The 17,271-nt window shown below is 45.3% G+C and overlaps 1 protein-coding gene across 9 annotated transcripts in view; it reads left to right on the top strand.

Moving 5' to 3' along the window:
- Positions 1-17,271, top strand: part of LOC118358799 (tight junction protein ZO-1-like) — a 201,221-nt gene that overhangs the window by 97,694 nt on the left and 86,256 nt on the right. For all 9 annotated transcript variants that reach the window (XM_052480874.1, XM_052480878.1, XM_052480870.1 and 6 more), the window contains one exon: positions 13,235-13,291. In XM_052480874.1, the coding sequence (XP_052336834.1) occupies positions 13,235-13,291 (57 nt within the window). The remainder of the gene's footprint in view (positions 1-13,234; positions 13,292-17,271) is intronic.

Genomic DNA, 17,271 nt, shown 5'->3' with positions numbered 1-17,271 from the left:
CGCCAGAGGGAGTTTCCTCTTTTAGGCCTATTCAGTTTACTGTAAAATGCCAGAGGGAGTTTCCTCTTTTAGGCCTATTCAGTTTACTGTAAAATGCCAGAGGGAGTTTCCTCTTTTATGCCTATTCAGTTTACTGTAAAATGCCAGAGGGAGTTTCCTCTTTTAGGCCTATTCAGTTTACTGTAAAACGCCAGAGGGAGTTTCCTCTTTTAGGCCTATTCAGTTTACTGTAAAACGCCAGAGGGAGTTTCCTCTTTTAGGCCTATTCAGTTTACTGTAAAATGCCAGAGGGAGTTTCCTCTTTTAGGCCTATTCAGTTTACTGTAAAATGCCAGAGGGAGTTTCCTCTTATGCCTATTCAGTTTACTGTAAAATGCCAGAGGGAGTTTCCTCTTTTAGGCCTATTCAGTTTACTGTAAAATGCCAGAGGGAGTTTCCTCTTTTAGGCCTATTCAGTTTACTGTAAAATGCCAGAGGGAGTTTCCTCTTTTAGGCCTATTCAGTTTACTGTAAAATGCCAGAGGGAGTTTCCTTTTTTGTTTTGCTTTTTGTGTTTTTTAGTTTCCCCTAAAACTGCTTGAAGAGGTTTTTGACTGTTTGTGTTGAACCTTTGCAGTAGACCCTTGTGGTGGACTGTTGTTCAGTTTCCTACAATCCCAGCTGCGCTCTCAGGCTAGGCTAACGGCTCTCAGGCTAGGCTAACGGCTCTCAGGCTAGGCTAACGGCTCTCAGGCTAGGCTAACGGCTCTCAGGCTAGGCTAACGGCTCTCAGGCTAGGCTAACGGCTCTCAGGCTAGGCTAACGGCTCTCAGGCTAGGCTAACGGCTCTCAGGCTAGGCTAACGGCTCTCAGGCTAGGCTAACGGCTCTCAGACTAGGCTAACGACTCTCAGGCTAGGCTAATTGCTCTCAGGCTAGGCTAACTGCTCTCAGGCTAGGCTAACGGCTCTCAGGCTAGGCTAACGGCTCTCAGGCTAGGCTAACGGCTCTCAGGCTAGGCTAACGGCTCTCAGACTAGGCTAACGGCTCTCAGGCTAGGCTAACGGCTCTCAGACTAGGCTAACGGCTCTCCCGTCGTTACTATGACAACTAGTTTAGCAATGTCAGCAAATGACTTATGTCTGAACACACACACACACACATATCTGATTTGGTCACATGTAACTTGCTGTTTGGACAGTCAGTATTCCGAAACGTATTTGGAAAAACAACTGATTTGAGCATAAAGGCCTGCGGTGTGAACAAGGCTATAGTTGCCATGGGAGCCGTGATGAGGGGATTTTTGGAAGGAGGGTTTGGCAGCAGGGATTTGGGAGGTCCAATCACCCTGCCCTGGCTCTTTCTCAATTTACCAAACGATCTGTCCAGGTGAAAGCCAGCCTAATGATGAGCTTCAACCATCAGCGCTGCATGAAGGGGAGGAGATGACAAGAGGAATGGATATTTGAACTCGTCGAAATAGAGCCTCTTCTCCTCTCGCTCCACTCCGCCTGTCCTGTTTCCTAAGTAACTGGTGCTGCTGCTTTTAATAAATAATCAGACTAATCCCCTTAGCTAATCCCCCTCATGGTCCATTATACTTTAATGTGCCTCCTCAACATAAGCTCATGATTTGGCCAAAGTGTTCTCTGCGGAGGCCCTAGGTGGTCCTGGGTTTGGAGTGGAAATGAGGGGAAGTGAAGGGACAGTGAATTTAGAACAGACTAAATTCCAGTATCTGGCTATCTGCTCATGGTGGGCTAGCTACCTACCTTACCTACGTCTATGTTGAGGTCCATGTGTGTTCACCAACACAATACTGAATCAATTGAGTCGGTCCATATATAGTTTTTTCAGACTGCTATTTCACCGGAGGTGTTTGTTTCAGTGTGGTACCATCTGTGTAAGGTTGACACACTGTACAGGCTCTGCTCCATGGATAGACCTCACTCTGACTGTACTGAGGGAGGTTGGAAGAAGACAGGAGTGCTTTGTGGGTAAGGACCAATGATGTATATACACCCTGAATTGCTGAAGCTATTTATTGGTCAATGAGAGGCTTTGAAGTAGGGCTGTCCCCGATTTAGAGAGAATCTTAGTTGACCGAGAGTCGTCTGTACTTTCGACCAATCGATTGGTCGAAATTAAAGTTTTAAAAACGTGTATATATATATTACATCCTATGTGTTTTAATCAAATCAACTGTATGCACTGAGCTTGTCTGATGCTTTAAGTTTGATGAAATAATTAAGACACAGATAACTAGAGGGAATCCGACCGCAATTGATTTGATTGAGCCGGTCCGGGCTCAGACTTGCTGCGCCGTGTAAAAAAAGACAGCGAGGGACTGTGTCCCCTGCTGATCCGTTGTCTCTCTCTCTGTATCACCCCTCCCTGCTGCATCAACAGTGTTTATCACACCACCACAGAACATCAACAGTGTTTATCACACTGTCTCTGCTGCAGCGACAGAACCACAGAACACCACATCAGTGTGTATCACCCCTCTCTGCTGCAGCGACCACCACAGAACATCAACATTGTTTATCACACTGTCTCTGCTGCAGCGACCACCACAGAACATCAACAGTGTGTATCACGTTGTCCGTGTTTCTGAACACATAATTAGTCATTTTTGATTGAGAAGTTCCGTTACCAAAATCCCTCATTTATTTAGGAAAATATCCCCTCAAACCCTTGCTCTCTTTATGTGACACGTGTGCATCGAATGCACGCGACCAATAGGGCCTGACCGTTAAAGCATGTCATAATCACATTAATAAATTGGTTATAACAAACTCTGAACACCGGAACACATGTGACAGCAAAACGGATGCAGAGGACGTGACTGGAAACGGGGGAATGTTTTACTGGTTGCTCAGGAGGTAAAGGGGAAGTCAGATGTGTGGAATACATTTGACTAGTTGTGGAAAATACTGGAGATCAAGGAAAAGAAGGAGCCAGCACTGCCTGCTTATTATCTGTGCATATTAACAGGTGCTGTTAGATTACAATATATATATTTTTAGGACCGTTTGGAACAATGTAAACAACACTAAATAAATTATAAGCGTACCAGAGAGCCTGTTATCTGTTTATTTAAATAAACAAAAATAAAATAAAAACAACAAAGACTAAAAACCGTCGCATGTTTATTTATCATACAGTAACTCATACTGTAAGTATTGCATTTTTAATTTTTTAAAAGTAGGATCCCCATTAGCCAACGAAGTATAGACCTAAGTTACGGTATTAAGTCTAAACAGGATGAGCTCTGAGGCCTACAGCTCGATGGTGGTTATACAAGGCTGCTATACTAAGCCAACTAATGATAATGTCATTATTTATTATAATGATGATCATAATAATAGTAATAATAACGAAGGAGGAGATCAAGAGAAAGGAGGGTTTATTATTATAAATATCTGACCATTTGGAACAGTGACACTAAATAACAGTACACTACAACACTAAATAACAGTACACTACAACACGAGTTAAATAACTACTAAATAACAGTACTACACTATTTCAAATAACAGTACACTACTAAATAACAGTACACTACAACACTAAATAAATAACAGTACACTACTAAACTAAATAACAACTACTAAATAACAGTACACTACTAAATAACAGTACACTACAACACTAAATAACAGTACACTACAACTACTAAATAACAGTACACTACAACACTAAATAACAGTACACTACAACACTAAATAACAGTACACTATTAAATAACAGTACACTACAACACTAAACAGTAGGGACTACAAGGTTACTAACATAACAGTACACTACAACACTAAATAACAGTACAACACACTACAACACTAAATAACAGTACAACACTAAATAACAACACTACTAAATAACAGTACACTACAACACTAAATAACAGTACACTACAACACTAAATAACAGTACACTACAACACTAAATAACAGTACACTACAACACTAAATAAATGTTAATTATACCAGAGAGACTGTTCTTGTAAAGCCTGTTATTTATCAGACATTGTGGTTGCTTGAGGCTTGGTGCTCACGGAATCCCTAGGCTATTAAACAAACACTCAAAACAGCATCACTTCCCCCTGTCTCTCCCAGCAGCAGCATCACTTCCCTGTCTCTCCCACCAGCAGCATCCCCTGTCTCTCCCAGCAGCAGCATCACTTACCCCTGTCTCTCCCAGCAGCAGCATCACTTCCCCCTGTCTCTCCCAGCAGCAGAATCACTTCCCCCTGTCTCTCCCAGCAGCAGCATCACTTCCCCCTCCCCCTGTCTCTCCCAGCAGCAGCATCACTTCCCCCCAGAGTCCCAGCAGCAGCATCACTTCCCCTGTCCCCCAGCAGCATCACTTCTCCAGCAGCAGCATCTGTCCCCCTGGTCCCAGCAGCAGCTTCCCCGTCTCTCCCCAGCATCACAGCAGCAGCATCACCCCCTGTCTCTCCCAGCAGCAGCATCACTTCCCCTGTCTCTCCCAGCAGCAGATCATCCCAGCAGCAGCATTCCCCCTGTCTCTCCCAGCAGCAGCATCACTTCCCCCTGTCTCCACCAGCAGCAGCATCACTTCCCCTGTCTCTCCCAGCAGCAGAATCACTTCCCCTGTCTCTCCCAGCAGCAGCATCACTTCCCCCTGTCTCTCCCAGCAGCAGCATCACTTCCCCCTGTCTGCTTTCTCGTCTCCTAATTCCACTGCTGCCTCTGTCTCGGTCTCTCCCAGCAGCATCACTTCCCCCTGGCTGCTTTCTCGTCTCCTAATTCCACTGCTGCCTCTGTCTCGGTCTCTCCCAGCAGCATCACTTCCCCCTGTCTGCTTTCTCGTCTCCTAATTCCACTGCTGCCTCTGTCTCGGTCTCTCCCAGCAGCAGCATCACTTCCCCCTGTCTGCTTTCTCGTCTCCTAATTCCACTGCTGCCTCTGTCTCGGTCTCTCCCAGCAGCAGCATCACTTCCCCCTGTCTGCTTTCTCGTCTCCTAATTCCACTGCTGCCTCTGCCACATTGTTCTCAACACCAAGATGCTTTGCTATTATTTAATTTTTCTTAAATTCTTATTTACAATGACGGCCTACTGTGGAACAGTGGGTTAACTGGGTCAGAACGACATATTTTTACCTTGTCAGCTCGGGGATTCGATCCAACAACCTTTCTGGCCCAACGCTCTAACCACTAGGCCACCTGTTGCCCCATTATGCACGTAGCAACATGGTCTTGGAAAAATGCGCCAATTCAACAGTGCGCTGATGTTTCAGAACTGTGGACAGCGACCACTATACAACGCTGGAAAAAGCTTATTTGCACCATTTGTTCGTACATAATATAACCATATACAATTTCAGTAGCACATTTCTTAGATTTCTGGACTGTGCCATCCCCACGGCCTCCACAATGGATCAGTCCACTCAGACAGGAGCCAATCAGATGGCCTCCACAATTGATCAGTCCTCTCAGACAGGAGCCAATTAGACAGGTGTCTTGTGCACCATGATAAAAAAAAAAGGTGTAGCTATATGCTGGACTAAAGAAATCTTGGTCGACGAATAGCCTGGCGACCTGCATTTGAATTTTTTTGTTCAAAATGTTTCCTGTTACAAAATGTTTTGCTACGGTGTGCAATAATGAATACTAGGCTGACAGCTTGGGATTGTCCTGCATCTTAATATATGCCATTTAGCAGACGCTTTTATCCAAAGCGACTTACAGTCATGTGTGCATACATTTTACGTATGGGTGGTCCCGGGAATCGAACCCACTACCCTGGCGTTACAAGCGCCATGCTCTACCAACTGTAGCCCCTGCTTTACTGCACGTAGGCCCAGTACCAACTGCACGTAGGCCCAGTTGTTAGTGTGTAAAGACATTCCAAGCATGCTTAATAAAGTCACTTAAGCACACTTCCTCAACCTGCCTCCTCATAGTGGTGGCATTATGTCGCCAGCAACAAGCCCATTGTATTCTGTGGAGTGCCTGGGAATATGCAGCCTAGCTACTGGCACAAAGGAAGAGACTCAAGTCTACTCCTACCCCATTTCCACAATTTGTATCACACTCATTCATACATTGTTAAGAGGTGTTTAAAATACCTTTTAACTTCCTCTGCGTGAGAGTGTGGTCTGTTTTGATTTGTGGTCACAGTGTCTGAATGATGGCTGTGGTGTGTAGTGTGAATGATGTGTGTGTGTGTGTGTGTGATGTGTGTGTGTGTGTGTGTGTCTGTGTGTGTGTGTGTGTGTGTGTGTGTGTGTGTGTGTGTGTGTGTGTGTGTGTGTGCGCCACCAGCAGCAGGATTGTTTTATCTTTCAGTATGGTTTCATCTTTATTTATAGTATCTGAGATCTACTGGGTCTGACATGACAATGCTGTCTAAAGTGGCCATGGTATCTGTGAATGATGGCTATGGTATGCAGTATCTGTGAATGATGGCTATGGTATATAGTGTCTGAATGATGGCTATGGTATATAGTGTCTGTGAATGATGGCTATGGTATATAGTGCCTGTGAATGATGGCTATGGTATATAGCGGCTGTGAATGATGGCTGTGGTATACAGTGTCTGTGAATGATGGCTATGGTATACAGTGTCTGTGAATGATGGCTATGGTATACAGTGTCTGTGAACGATGGCTATGGTATATAGTGTCTGTGAATGATGGCTATGGTATACAGTGTCTGTGAATGATGGCTATGGTATATAGTGTCTGTGAATGATGGCTATGGTATATAGTGTCTGTGAATGATGGCTATGGTATATAGTGTCTGTGAATGATGGCTATGGTATATAGTGCCTGTGAATGATGGCTATGGTATATAGTGTCTGAATGATGGCTATGGTATATAGTGTCTGTGAATGATGGCTATGGTATATAGTATATGTGAATGATGGCTATGGTATATAGTGTCTGAATGATGGCTATTGTATATAGTGTCTGAAAGATGGCTATAATATATAGTGCCTGTGGATGCTGGCTATGGTATATAGTGTCTGAATGATGGCTATGGTATATAGTGTCTGTGAATGATGGCTATGGTATATGGTGTCTGTGAATGATGGCTATGGTATATGGTGTCTGTGAATGATGGCTATGGTATAGTGTCTGTGAATGATGGCTATGGTATAGTGTCTGTGAATGTCTATTATATAGTGTCTGTGAATGATGACTATGGTATAGTGTCTGTGAATGATGCCTATGGTATATAGTGTCTGTGAATGATGGCTATGGTATATAGTGTCTGTGAATGATGGCTATGGTATATAGTGTCTGTGAATGATGGCTATGGTATATAGTGTCTGTGAATGATGGCTATGGTATAGTGTCTGTGAATGATGGCTATGGTATACAGTGTCTGTGAATGATGGCTATGGTATAGTGTCTGTGAATGATGTCTATTATATAGTGTCTGTGAATGATGGCTATGGTATATAGTGTCTGAATGATGGCTATGGTATAGTGTCTGTGAATGATGGCTATGGTATAGTGTCTGTGAATGAGGGCTATGGTATAGTGTCTGTGAATGATGGCTATGGTATATAGTGTCTGTGAATGATGGCTATGGTATATAGTGTCTGTGATTGATGGCTATGTTATATAGCATCTGTGAATGATGGCTATGGTATATAGCGGCTGTGAATGATGGCTATGGTATATAGTGTCTGAATGATGGCTATGGTATATAGTGTCTGTGAATGATGGCTATGGTATACAGTGTCTGTGAATGATGGCTATGGTATACAGTGTCTGTGAATGATGGCTATGGTATACAGTGTCTGTGAATGATGGCTATGGTATACAGTGTCTGTGAATGATGGCTATGGTATACAGTGTCTGTGAATGATGGCTATGGTATATAGCGGCTGTGAATGATGCCTATGGTATATAGTGTCTGTGAATGATGGCTATGGTATATAGTGTCTGTGAATGATGGCTCTGGTATACAGTGTCTGTGAATGATGGCTATGGTATACAGTGTCTGTGAATGATGGCTATGGTATACAGTGTCTGAATGATGGCTATGGTATAGTGTCTGTGAATGATGGCTATGGTATAGTGTCTGTGAATGATGGCTATGGTATAGTGTCTGTGAATGATGGCTATGGTATAGTGTCTGTGAATGATGGCTATGGTATATAGTGTCTGTGAATGATGGCTATGGTATATAGTGTCTGTGAATGATGGCTATGGTATATAGTGTCTGTGAATGATGGCTATGGTATAGTGTCTGTGAATGATGGCTATGGTATAGTGTCTGTGAATGATGGCTATGGTATATAGTGTCTGTGAATGATGGCTATGGTATATAGCGGCTGTGAATGATGGCTATGGTATATAGTGTCTGTGAATGATGGCTATGGTATACAGTGTCTGTGAATGATGGCTATGGTATACAGTGTCTGTGAATGATGGCTATGGTATAGTGTCTGTGAATGATGGCTATGGTATATAGTGTCTGTGAATGATGACTATGGTATACAGTGTCTGTGAATGATGGCTATGGTATATAGTGTCTGTGAATGATGACTATGGTATACAGTGTCTGTGAATGCTGGCTATGGTATATAGTGTCTGTGAATGCTGGCTATGGTATATAGTGTCTGTGAATGCTGGCTATGGTATGTAGTGTCTGTGAATGCTGGCTATGGTATATAGTGTCTGTGAATGCTGGCTATGGTATATAGTGTCTGTGAATGCTGGCTATGGTATATAGTGTCTGTGAATGCTGGCTATGGTATATAGTGTCTGTGAATGCTGGCTATGGTATATAGTGTCTGTGAATGCTGGTTCTGCTGCTGGTGGAGTGTCAGTATGGTTTTTTAGTTTCAGTATCTGTGAATTTGAGCTACTTTGAGATTTCCAAGTTGGGATTAACATTGCTGGCTTGGATACAGTCAGTATGAGTAGCTATCTGAGAATGAGATGTACAGTGGTGGTCTGGTTCATTGTGACAATGCTGGCTTGGATACAGTGAAGCCTACAGAAGCTATCCAGAGATGTAGCCTAGTGGTGTAGTTGTGACAATACTGACTTTAGGGCATGTGCCTCAGCAGATCCCATCTCTCTTTCGCTGCATTGCAGGAGCCATGCAAATAAATAAATAAAACCATCGCTCCTCAACACCTCAGCTGGCTCTGGTGCAGATCACCCTGAGATCCCTCTCTCCTCTCTTTCCCCTCTCCCGTTTTACCTCCCCCTGTCCCCACTCTCCCTTCTTCACTCTCCCCTGTCCCCACTCTCCCTTCTTCCCTCTCCCCTGTCCCCCTCTCCCTTCTTCCCTCTCCCCTGTCCCCCCTCTCCCTTCTTCCCTGTCCCCCCTCTCCCTTCTTCCCTCTCCCCTGTCCCCACTCTCCCTTCTTCCCTGTCCCCCCTCTCCCTTCTTCCCTGTCCCCCCCCTCTCCCTTCTTCCCTCTCCCCTGTCCCCCCTCTCCCTTCTTCCCTGTCCCCCTCTCCCTTCTTCCCTCTCCCCTGTCCCCCTCTCCCTTCTTCCCTCTCCCCTTTCCCCCTGTCCCCCTCTCCCTTCTTACCCCTCTCCCTTCTTACCTGTCCCCCCTATCCCTTCTTCCCTCTCTCCTGTCCCCCCTATCCCTTCTTACCCCTCTCCCCTGTCCACTCTCCCTTCTTACCCCTCTCCCCTGTCCACTCTCCCTTCTTTGCCCTCTCCCCCTATCCCTTCTTACCCCTCTCCCCTGTCCCCCCTCTCCCTTCTTACCCCTGTCCCCCCTCGCCCTTCTTTCCTCTCCTGTCCCCCTCTCCCTTCTTCCCCCTCTCCTTGACACAATGAAGCAGTATCTGCAGCAGTATCTAGCGTAGGCGGCTGAACTAGGGTCCTTTTTAGCAGTGGTGTAAAGTACTTAATTAAAAATACTTTAAAGTACTACTTTAGTCGTTTTTTGGGGTATCTGTACTTTACTATTTATATTTTTGACTACTTCACTACATTTTCTCTGACACAAGTACTACAGTGCTTAGCAGGACAGGAAAATGGTCAAATTCACACACTTATCAAGAGAACATCCCTGGTCATCTCTACTGCCTCTGATCTGGCGGAATCACTAAACAGAGAACATCCCTGGTCATCCTTACTGCCTCTGATCTGGAGGACTCACTAAACAGAGAACATCCCTGGTCATCCCTACTGCCTCTGATCTGGAGGACTCCATCCTCCCGGGAGAGATAATGGGCGGTCGTCCATCCTCGGGGAGAGATAATGGGCGGTCGTCCATCCTCCGGGGAGAGGTAAAGGGCGGTCGTCCATCCTCCGGGAGAGGTAATGGGCGGTCGTCCATCCTCCGGGAGAGATAATGGGCGGCGTCCATCCTCCGGGAGAGATAATGGGCGGCGTCCATCCTCCAGGAGAGATAATGGGTGGTCGTCCATCCTCCGGGAGAGATAATGGGCGGTCGTCCATCCTCCGGGAGAAATAATGGGCGGTCGTCCATCCTCCGGGAGAGATAATGGGCAGTCGTCCATCCTACAGGAGAGATAATGGGCAGTCGTCCATCCTACAGGAGAGATAATGGGCGGTCGTCTATCCTCCGGGAGAAATAATGGGCGGTCGACCATCCTCCGGGAGAGATAATGGGCGGTCGTCCATCCTCCAGGAGAAATAATGGGCGGTCGACCATCCTCCGGGAGAAATAATGGGCGGTCGACCATCCTCCAGGAGAGATAATGACTGTACATGATTTTAGTCCAGGCCCCCTCTAACAAACCACATTTTAGGAATGAGCTGCTCAACCGGACCTTGATAAACTGGCTCTGATGTGTTTTGAGCAGGGCTTGATCAAAAGCCTGCACACCCAGCAGCTCTCTTGACCACATGTTTTATACAGGTGCCTAAAAGGTGTTCTACTTTGTGGGGGAGTTAAGTGCCTTGCTCAACGACAGGAGATGGTTAATGGGATCTGAAAGAAGCCTCCCAGCGTCTACCACATTACGCTTACTTTTTTTTATACGTACAAGTTGAAGTCGGAAGTCTACATCATTACTACATGATTCGATATCTGTTATTTCATCATTTTGATGTCTTCAAGATTATTCTACAATGTAGAACATAGTAAAAAATTATGAAAAACCCTTGAATGAGTAGGTGTGTCCAAATTTATGACTGGTATTTTACTGGTATTATATATATATATATATATATACAGTTAAAGTCGGAAGTTTACATACACCGTGGCCAAATACATTGAAACTCAGTTTTTTCACAATTCCTGACATTTAATCCTCGTGAAAAAGTATTGTTTTAAGTCAGCTAGGATCACCACTTTATTTTAAGAATGTGAAAGGTCAGAATAATAGTAGAGAGAATGATTTATTTCAGCTTTTATTTCTTTCATCACATTCCCAGTGGGTCAGAAGTTTACATACACTCAATTAGTATTTGGTAGCATTGCCTTTAAATTGTTCAACTTGGGTCAAATGTTTCGGGTAGCCTTCCACAAGCTTCCCACAATAAATTGGCCCATTCCTCCCTACAGAGCTGGTGTAACTGAGTCAGGTTTGTAGGCCTCCCATTTTTCAGTTCTGCCCACAATTGTTCTATGGGATTGAGGTCAGGGCTTTGTGATGGCCACTCCAATACCTTGACTTGGTTGTCCTTAAGCCATTTTTCCACAACTTTGGAAGTATGCTTGGGGTCATTGTCCATTTGGAAGACCCATATGCGACCAAGCTTTTACTTCCTGACTGATGTCTTGAGATGTTGCTTCAATATATCCACATAATTTTCCATCCTCGTGATGCCATCTATTTTGTGAAATGTACCAGTCCCTCCTGCAGCAAAGCACCCCTACAACATGATGCTGCCACCCCCGTGCTTCATGGTTGGGATGGTGTTCTTCGGCTTGCAAGCATCACCCTTTTCCCTCCAAACATAACAATGGTCATTATGTCCAAACAGTCCTATTTTTGTTTCATCAGACCAGAGGACATTTCTCCAAAAAGTACGATCTTTGTCCCCATGTGCAGTTGCAAACCGTAGTCTGGCTTTTTTATGGCGGTTTTGGAGTAGTAGTTTCTTCCTTGCTGAGAGGCCTTTCAGGTTATGTCGATATAGGACTCGTTTTACTGTGGATATAGATACATTTGTACTTGTTTCCTCCAGCATCTTCACAGGGTCCTTTGCTGTTGTTCTGGGATTGATTTCCACTTTTCGCACCAAAGTACGTTCATCTCTATGGACAGAAGGCGTCTCCTTCCTGAGCGGTATGACGGCTGCGTGGTCCCATGGTGTTTATACTTGTGTACGATTATTTGTACAGATGAACGTGGTACCTTCAGGCGTTTGGAAATTGCTCCCAAGAATGAACCAGACTTCTGGAGGTCTACAATTATTTTTCGGAGGTCTTGTCTGATTTCTTTTGATTTTCCCATGATGTCAAGCAAAGAGGCACTGAGTTTGAAGGTAGGCCTTGAAATACATCCACAGGTACATCTCCAATTGACTCAAATTATGTCAATTAGCCTATCAGAAGCTTCTAAAGCCATGACATAATTTTCAGGAATTTTCCAAGCTGTTTAAAGGCACAGTCAACTTAGTGTATGTAAACTTCTGACCCACTGGAATTGTGATACAGTGAATTATAAGTGAAATAATCTGTCTGTAAACAATTGTTGGAAAAATTACTCAGTAGATGTCCTAACCGACTTGCTAAAACTATTTGTTTGTTAACAAGAAATTTGTGGAGGAGTTGAAAAACGAGTTTTAATGACTCCAACCTAAGTGTATGTCAACTTCTGACTTCAACTGTATGTGTATGTATATATATATGTATATGTATGTATATGTATATATATATATATATATATATATATAGATATATATATATATATATAGATATATATATATTCATATAGATATCTCTATATATATATCTCTATATATATAGAGATATCTCTATATATCTCTATATATATATATATTTAGAGAGAGACTGTACCATAGAGATGCCGCCAATTGTTGGTCATGGAAATGTGGTTAAAAATCATGGAGAATTCCATCTGTCAAAATGTGTATGAACCCCTGATACAAGGAAAACCGCTAATTCGTCACGGGCCGATCCGTGATAGGCACGTCTAAAATACTGGCACAATTGTGTGGTGTTGATTTTTTTTTGGGGGGTTTGAAATGTATTTTTAGATATTGAGGCTTGAAAATGTATTTTGCTAAATGAGTACATCTAAAGCCTGGGGGCTACTGACACTAATTGGAGTGATGATGATGATGAAAATAAGGATTTATTTCTACAGAGTGCAGCTATGGAGGAGACCGTCATATGGGAACAGCACACAGTAACTCTACACAGGGTGAGTAGTGCATAGGATACCTCTACCTCTCCTTGTCTCTCTATCTTCCCTTATCTATCTCTCCCCCTCCTGGTCTCTCTCTCCTTGTCTCTCTCTCTCCCCTTCCTCCTGGTCTCTCTCTCCTTGTCTCTCTCTCTCCTTGTCTCTCTCTCTCCTTCTCTCTCTCTCCCTCCTCCTGGTGTCTCTCTCGTTGTCTCTCTCTCTCATGGTCTCTCTCTCCTTATCTCTCTCTCTCATGGTCTCTCTCTCCTTGTCTCTCTCTCCTTCTCTCTCTCTCCCCTTCCTCCTGGTCTCTCTCTCCTCGTCTCTCTCTCTCCTTCTCTCTCTCTCCCCTTCCTCCTGGTCTCTCTCCTTGTCTCTCTCTCTCCTTCTCTCTCTCTCCCCTTCCTCCTGGTCTCTCTCTCCTTGTCTCTCTCCTTGTCTCTCTCATTATCTCTCTCTCCCCTCCTGGTCTCTCTCACCTTGTGTCTCTCTCTCTCACCTTGTCTATCTCTCTCTCTCTCCTTGTGTCTCTCTCTCTCTCTCTCTCTCTCTCTCTCCTTGTGTCTCTCTCTCTCTCTCTCCTTGTCTCTCTCTTGTCTTCTCTCTCTCTCTCTCTCTCTCTCTTGTCTTGTCTCTTGTCTCTCTCTCTCTCTCTCTCCTTGTCTCTCTCTCTCTCTCCTTGTCTCTCTCCTTGTCTCTCTCTCTCTCTCTCCTTGTCTCTCTCTCTCTCCTTGTCTCTCTCCTTGTAGGATCTCTCTCTCTCTCCTTGTCTCTCTCCTTGTCTCTCTGAAAAACCCCTCTCTGTGGGATGGTTGAAACCCCTATATCTCTCTCTCTCTCTCTCCTTGTCTCTCTCTCGCTTTGTCTGTCACATCTTTTCAACATTCTTGTCGGCATTTGCCTTTTATATCACCATTGCTTGTCGCAACTGAGCAAGAGACATTCTGTGGGATGGTTGAAACCCCTATCTCTGTGGGATGGTTGAAACCCCTATCTCTGTGAGATGGTTGAAACCCCTCTCTCTGTGGGATGGTTGAAACCCCTATCTCTGTGAGATGGTTGAAACCCCTATCTCTGTGGGATGGTTGAAACCCCTCTCTCTGTGGGATGGTTGAAACCCCTATCTCTGTGGGATGGTTGAAACCCCTCTCTCTGTGGGATGGTTGAAACCCCTCTCTCTGTGGGATGGTTGAAACCCCTCTCTCTGTGGGATGGTTGAAACCCCTCTCTCTGTGGGATGGTTGAAACCCCCCTCTCTCTGTAGGATGGTTGAAACCCCTCTCTCTGTGGGATGGTTGAAACCCCTATCTCTGTGGGATGGTTGAAACCCCTCTCTCTGTGGGATGGTTGAAACCCCTCTGTAGGATGGTTGAAACCCCTCTCTCTGTAGGATGGTTGAAACCCCTCTCTCTGTGGGATGGTTGAAACCCCTCTCTCTGTAGGATGGTTGAAACCCCTCTCTCTGTGGGATGGTTGAAACCCCTCTCTCTGTAGGATGGTTGAAACCCCTCTCTCTGTGGGATGGTTGAAACCCCTCTCTCTGTAGGATGGTTGAAACCCCTCTCTCTGTAGGATGGTTGAAACCCCTCTCTCTGTGGGATGGTTGAAACCCCTCTCTCTGTAGGATGGTTGAAACCCCTCTCTGTGGGATGGTTCTCTCTGTGGGATGGTTGAAACCCCTCTCTCTGTGGGATGGTTGAAACCCCTCTCTCTGTGGGATGGTTGAAACCCCTGAAACCCCTCTCTGTGGGATGGTTGAAACCCCTCTCTCTGTGGGATGGTTGAAACCCCCTGTGGGATGGTTGAAACCCCTCTCTGTCTCTCTGGATGGTTGAAACCCCCCTCTCTCTCTGTGGGATGGTTGAAACCCCTCTCTCTGTGGGATGGTTGAAACCCCCCCTGTGGGATGGTTGAAACTCTCTGTGGGATGGTTGAAACCCCTCTCTCTGTAGGATGGTTGAAACCCCTCTCTCTGTAGGATGGTTGAAACCCCTCTCTCTGTGGGATGGTTGAAACCCCTCTCTCTGTAGGATGGTTGAAACCCCTCTCTCTGTGGGATGGTTGAAACCCCTATCTCTGTGGGATGGGATGGTTGAAACCCCTCTCTCTGTGGGATGGTTGAAACCCCCTCTGTGGGATGGTTGAAACCCTCTCTGTGGGATGGGATGGTTGAAACCCCTGATGGGATGGTTGAAACCCCTCTCTGTAGGATGGTTGAAACCCCTCTCTCTGTGGGATGGTTGAAACCCCTCTCTCTGTGGGATGGTTGAAACCCCTCTCTGTGGGATGGGATGGTTGATGGTTGAAACCCCCTCTCTGTAGGATGGTTGAAACCCCTCTCTGTAGGATGGTTGAAACCCCTCTCTCTGTGGGATGGTTGAAACCCCTCTCTCTGTGGGATGGTTGAAACTCCTATCTCTGTAGGATGGTTGAAACCCCTCTCTCTGTGGGATGGTTGAAACTCCTATCTCTGTAGGATGGTTGAAACCTCTATCTCTGTAGGATGGTTGAAACCCCTCTCTCTGTGGGATGGTTGAAACCCCTCTGTCTGTCTCTGTAGGATGGTTGAAACCCCTCTCTCTGTGGGATGGTTGAAACCCCTCTGTCTGTCTCTGTAGGATGGTTGAAACCCCCTCTCTCTGTGGGATGGTTGAAACCCCTCTCTCTGTAGGATGGTTGAAACCCCTCTCTCTGTGGGATGGTTGAAACCCCTCTCTCTGTCTCTGTGGGATGGTTGAAACCCCTCTGTCTGTCTCTGTAGGATGGTTGAAACCCCTATCTCTGTGGGATGGTTGAAACCCCCTGTCTCTCTGTGGGATGGAAACCCCTCTCTCTGTGGGAAACCCCCTCTCTGTAGGATGGTTGAAACCCCTCTGTCTCTCTCTGTAAGATGGTTGAAACCCCTCTCTCTGTAAGATGGTTGAAACCCCTCTCTCTGTGGGATGGTTGAAACCCCTCTCTCTGTGGGATGGTTGAAACCCCTCTCTCTGTGCCCTAGCCTCCCTCCATTTTGTCCTTCTTCCCTGCTCCCTCCATCTTCTTTTCCTCCTGCCTCCACTAGTCAGCATGCTGCAAGCCGTACACGTACAGTATGCTCACTGAACACACAATAACAGGACCTTGTTCATTAGGCACCAAATGGAATAAAACTGACTGAAGCGGGGAGGGACTACCAGGACTTGTCCAATAAGAAGCAAGCATTCAGGATTCGGCTCTGTGTACAAGGACAAGCCGCACCTTAATGAACGTTGGCCGTGCTCAGTAAAATACCTGCTGTCGACGTTACGATTCAACGTGTAAAATCGTCTTGAGACGAATAGAAAATGGCCGATGTTCTGTGGTCACAGGTGATAGGACGCTGCTTTTAACCACTCGTCGACACGGTCCGTTTTTGCCCTTTTTTAAAAAAGTGTTCTTGATTCTTCCACCAGGCTGTAGAGCACAAGGTCACAACTTGACCTTCCATACAGGCCAAGGGTCGGGCATATGAACACAACAAGCATAGATTGTCAATACAAATCACTGTCTGTCATGTCCCCTCACCCCCCTCCCCCCCCCTCCTACACTCCTCCTATTTCCTTGTCTGTCCATTTCACCTTCACCTAATGTAGAAACTGTAAATAACTCGGTCACTGTTTTGAAGAGGATAAACGGTTGCAAGGTAGCTATGGTTATGAGGTTATCGTCTTGACTTTAATTATCAGCAGAAACGGCTCACTTGTTAAATAGTAGATAACTTGCGAGCTGTTTACTACTACTCTCCCCTGTCAAACCAATACAGTGCTTTGTTTAGAAGGTGACGTAGTAGTGGAATTGTTGGGACTGGAGAGGTCTGTGATATTTCTCAGTGGTTGTGATGAATACAGTTGTTGTGTTCTAATGTGCTTCTCTCTCTCTGTCTCTCTTTCTCTCTCTCACTCTTTCTCTCTCACTCTTTCTCTCTCTCACTCTTTCTCTCTCTCGCTCTCTCTCTCTCGCTCTCTCTGTCTCTTTCTCTC

The sequence above is a fragment of the Oncorhynchus keta genome, chromosome 26 (assembly GCF_023373465.1).
Source record: "Oncorhynchus keta strain PuntledgeMale-10-30-2019 chromosome 26, Oket_V2, whole genome shotgun sequence".
Lineage (NCBI taxonomy): Eukaryota > Metazoa > Chordata > Actinopteri > Salmoniformes > Salmonidae > Oncorhynchus > Oncorhynchus keta.
This window is presented reverse-complemented; position numbering and strand designations above follow the sequence as displayed.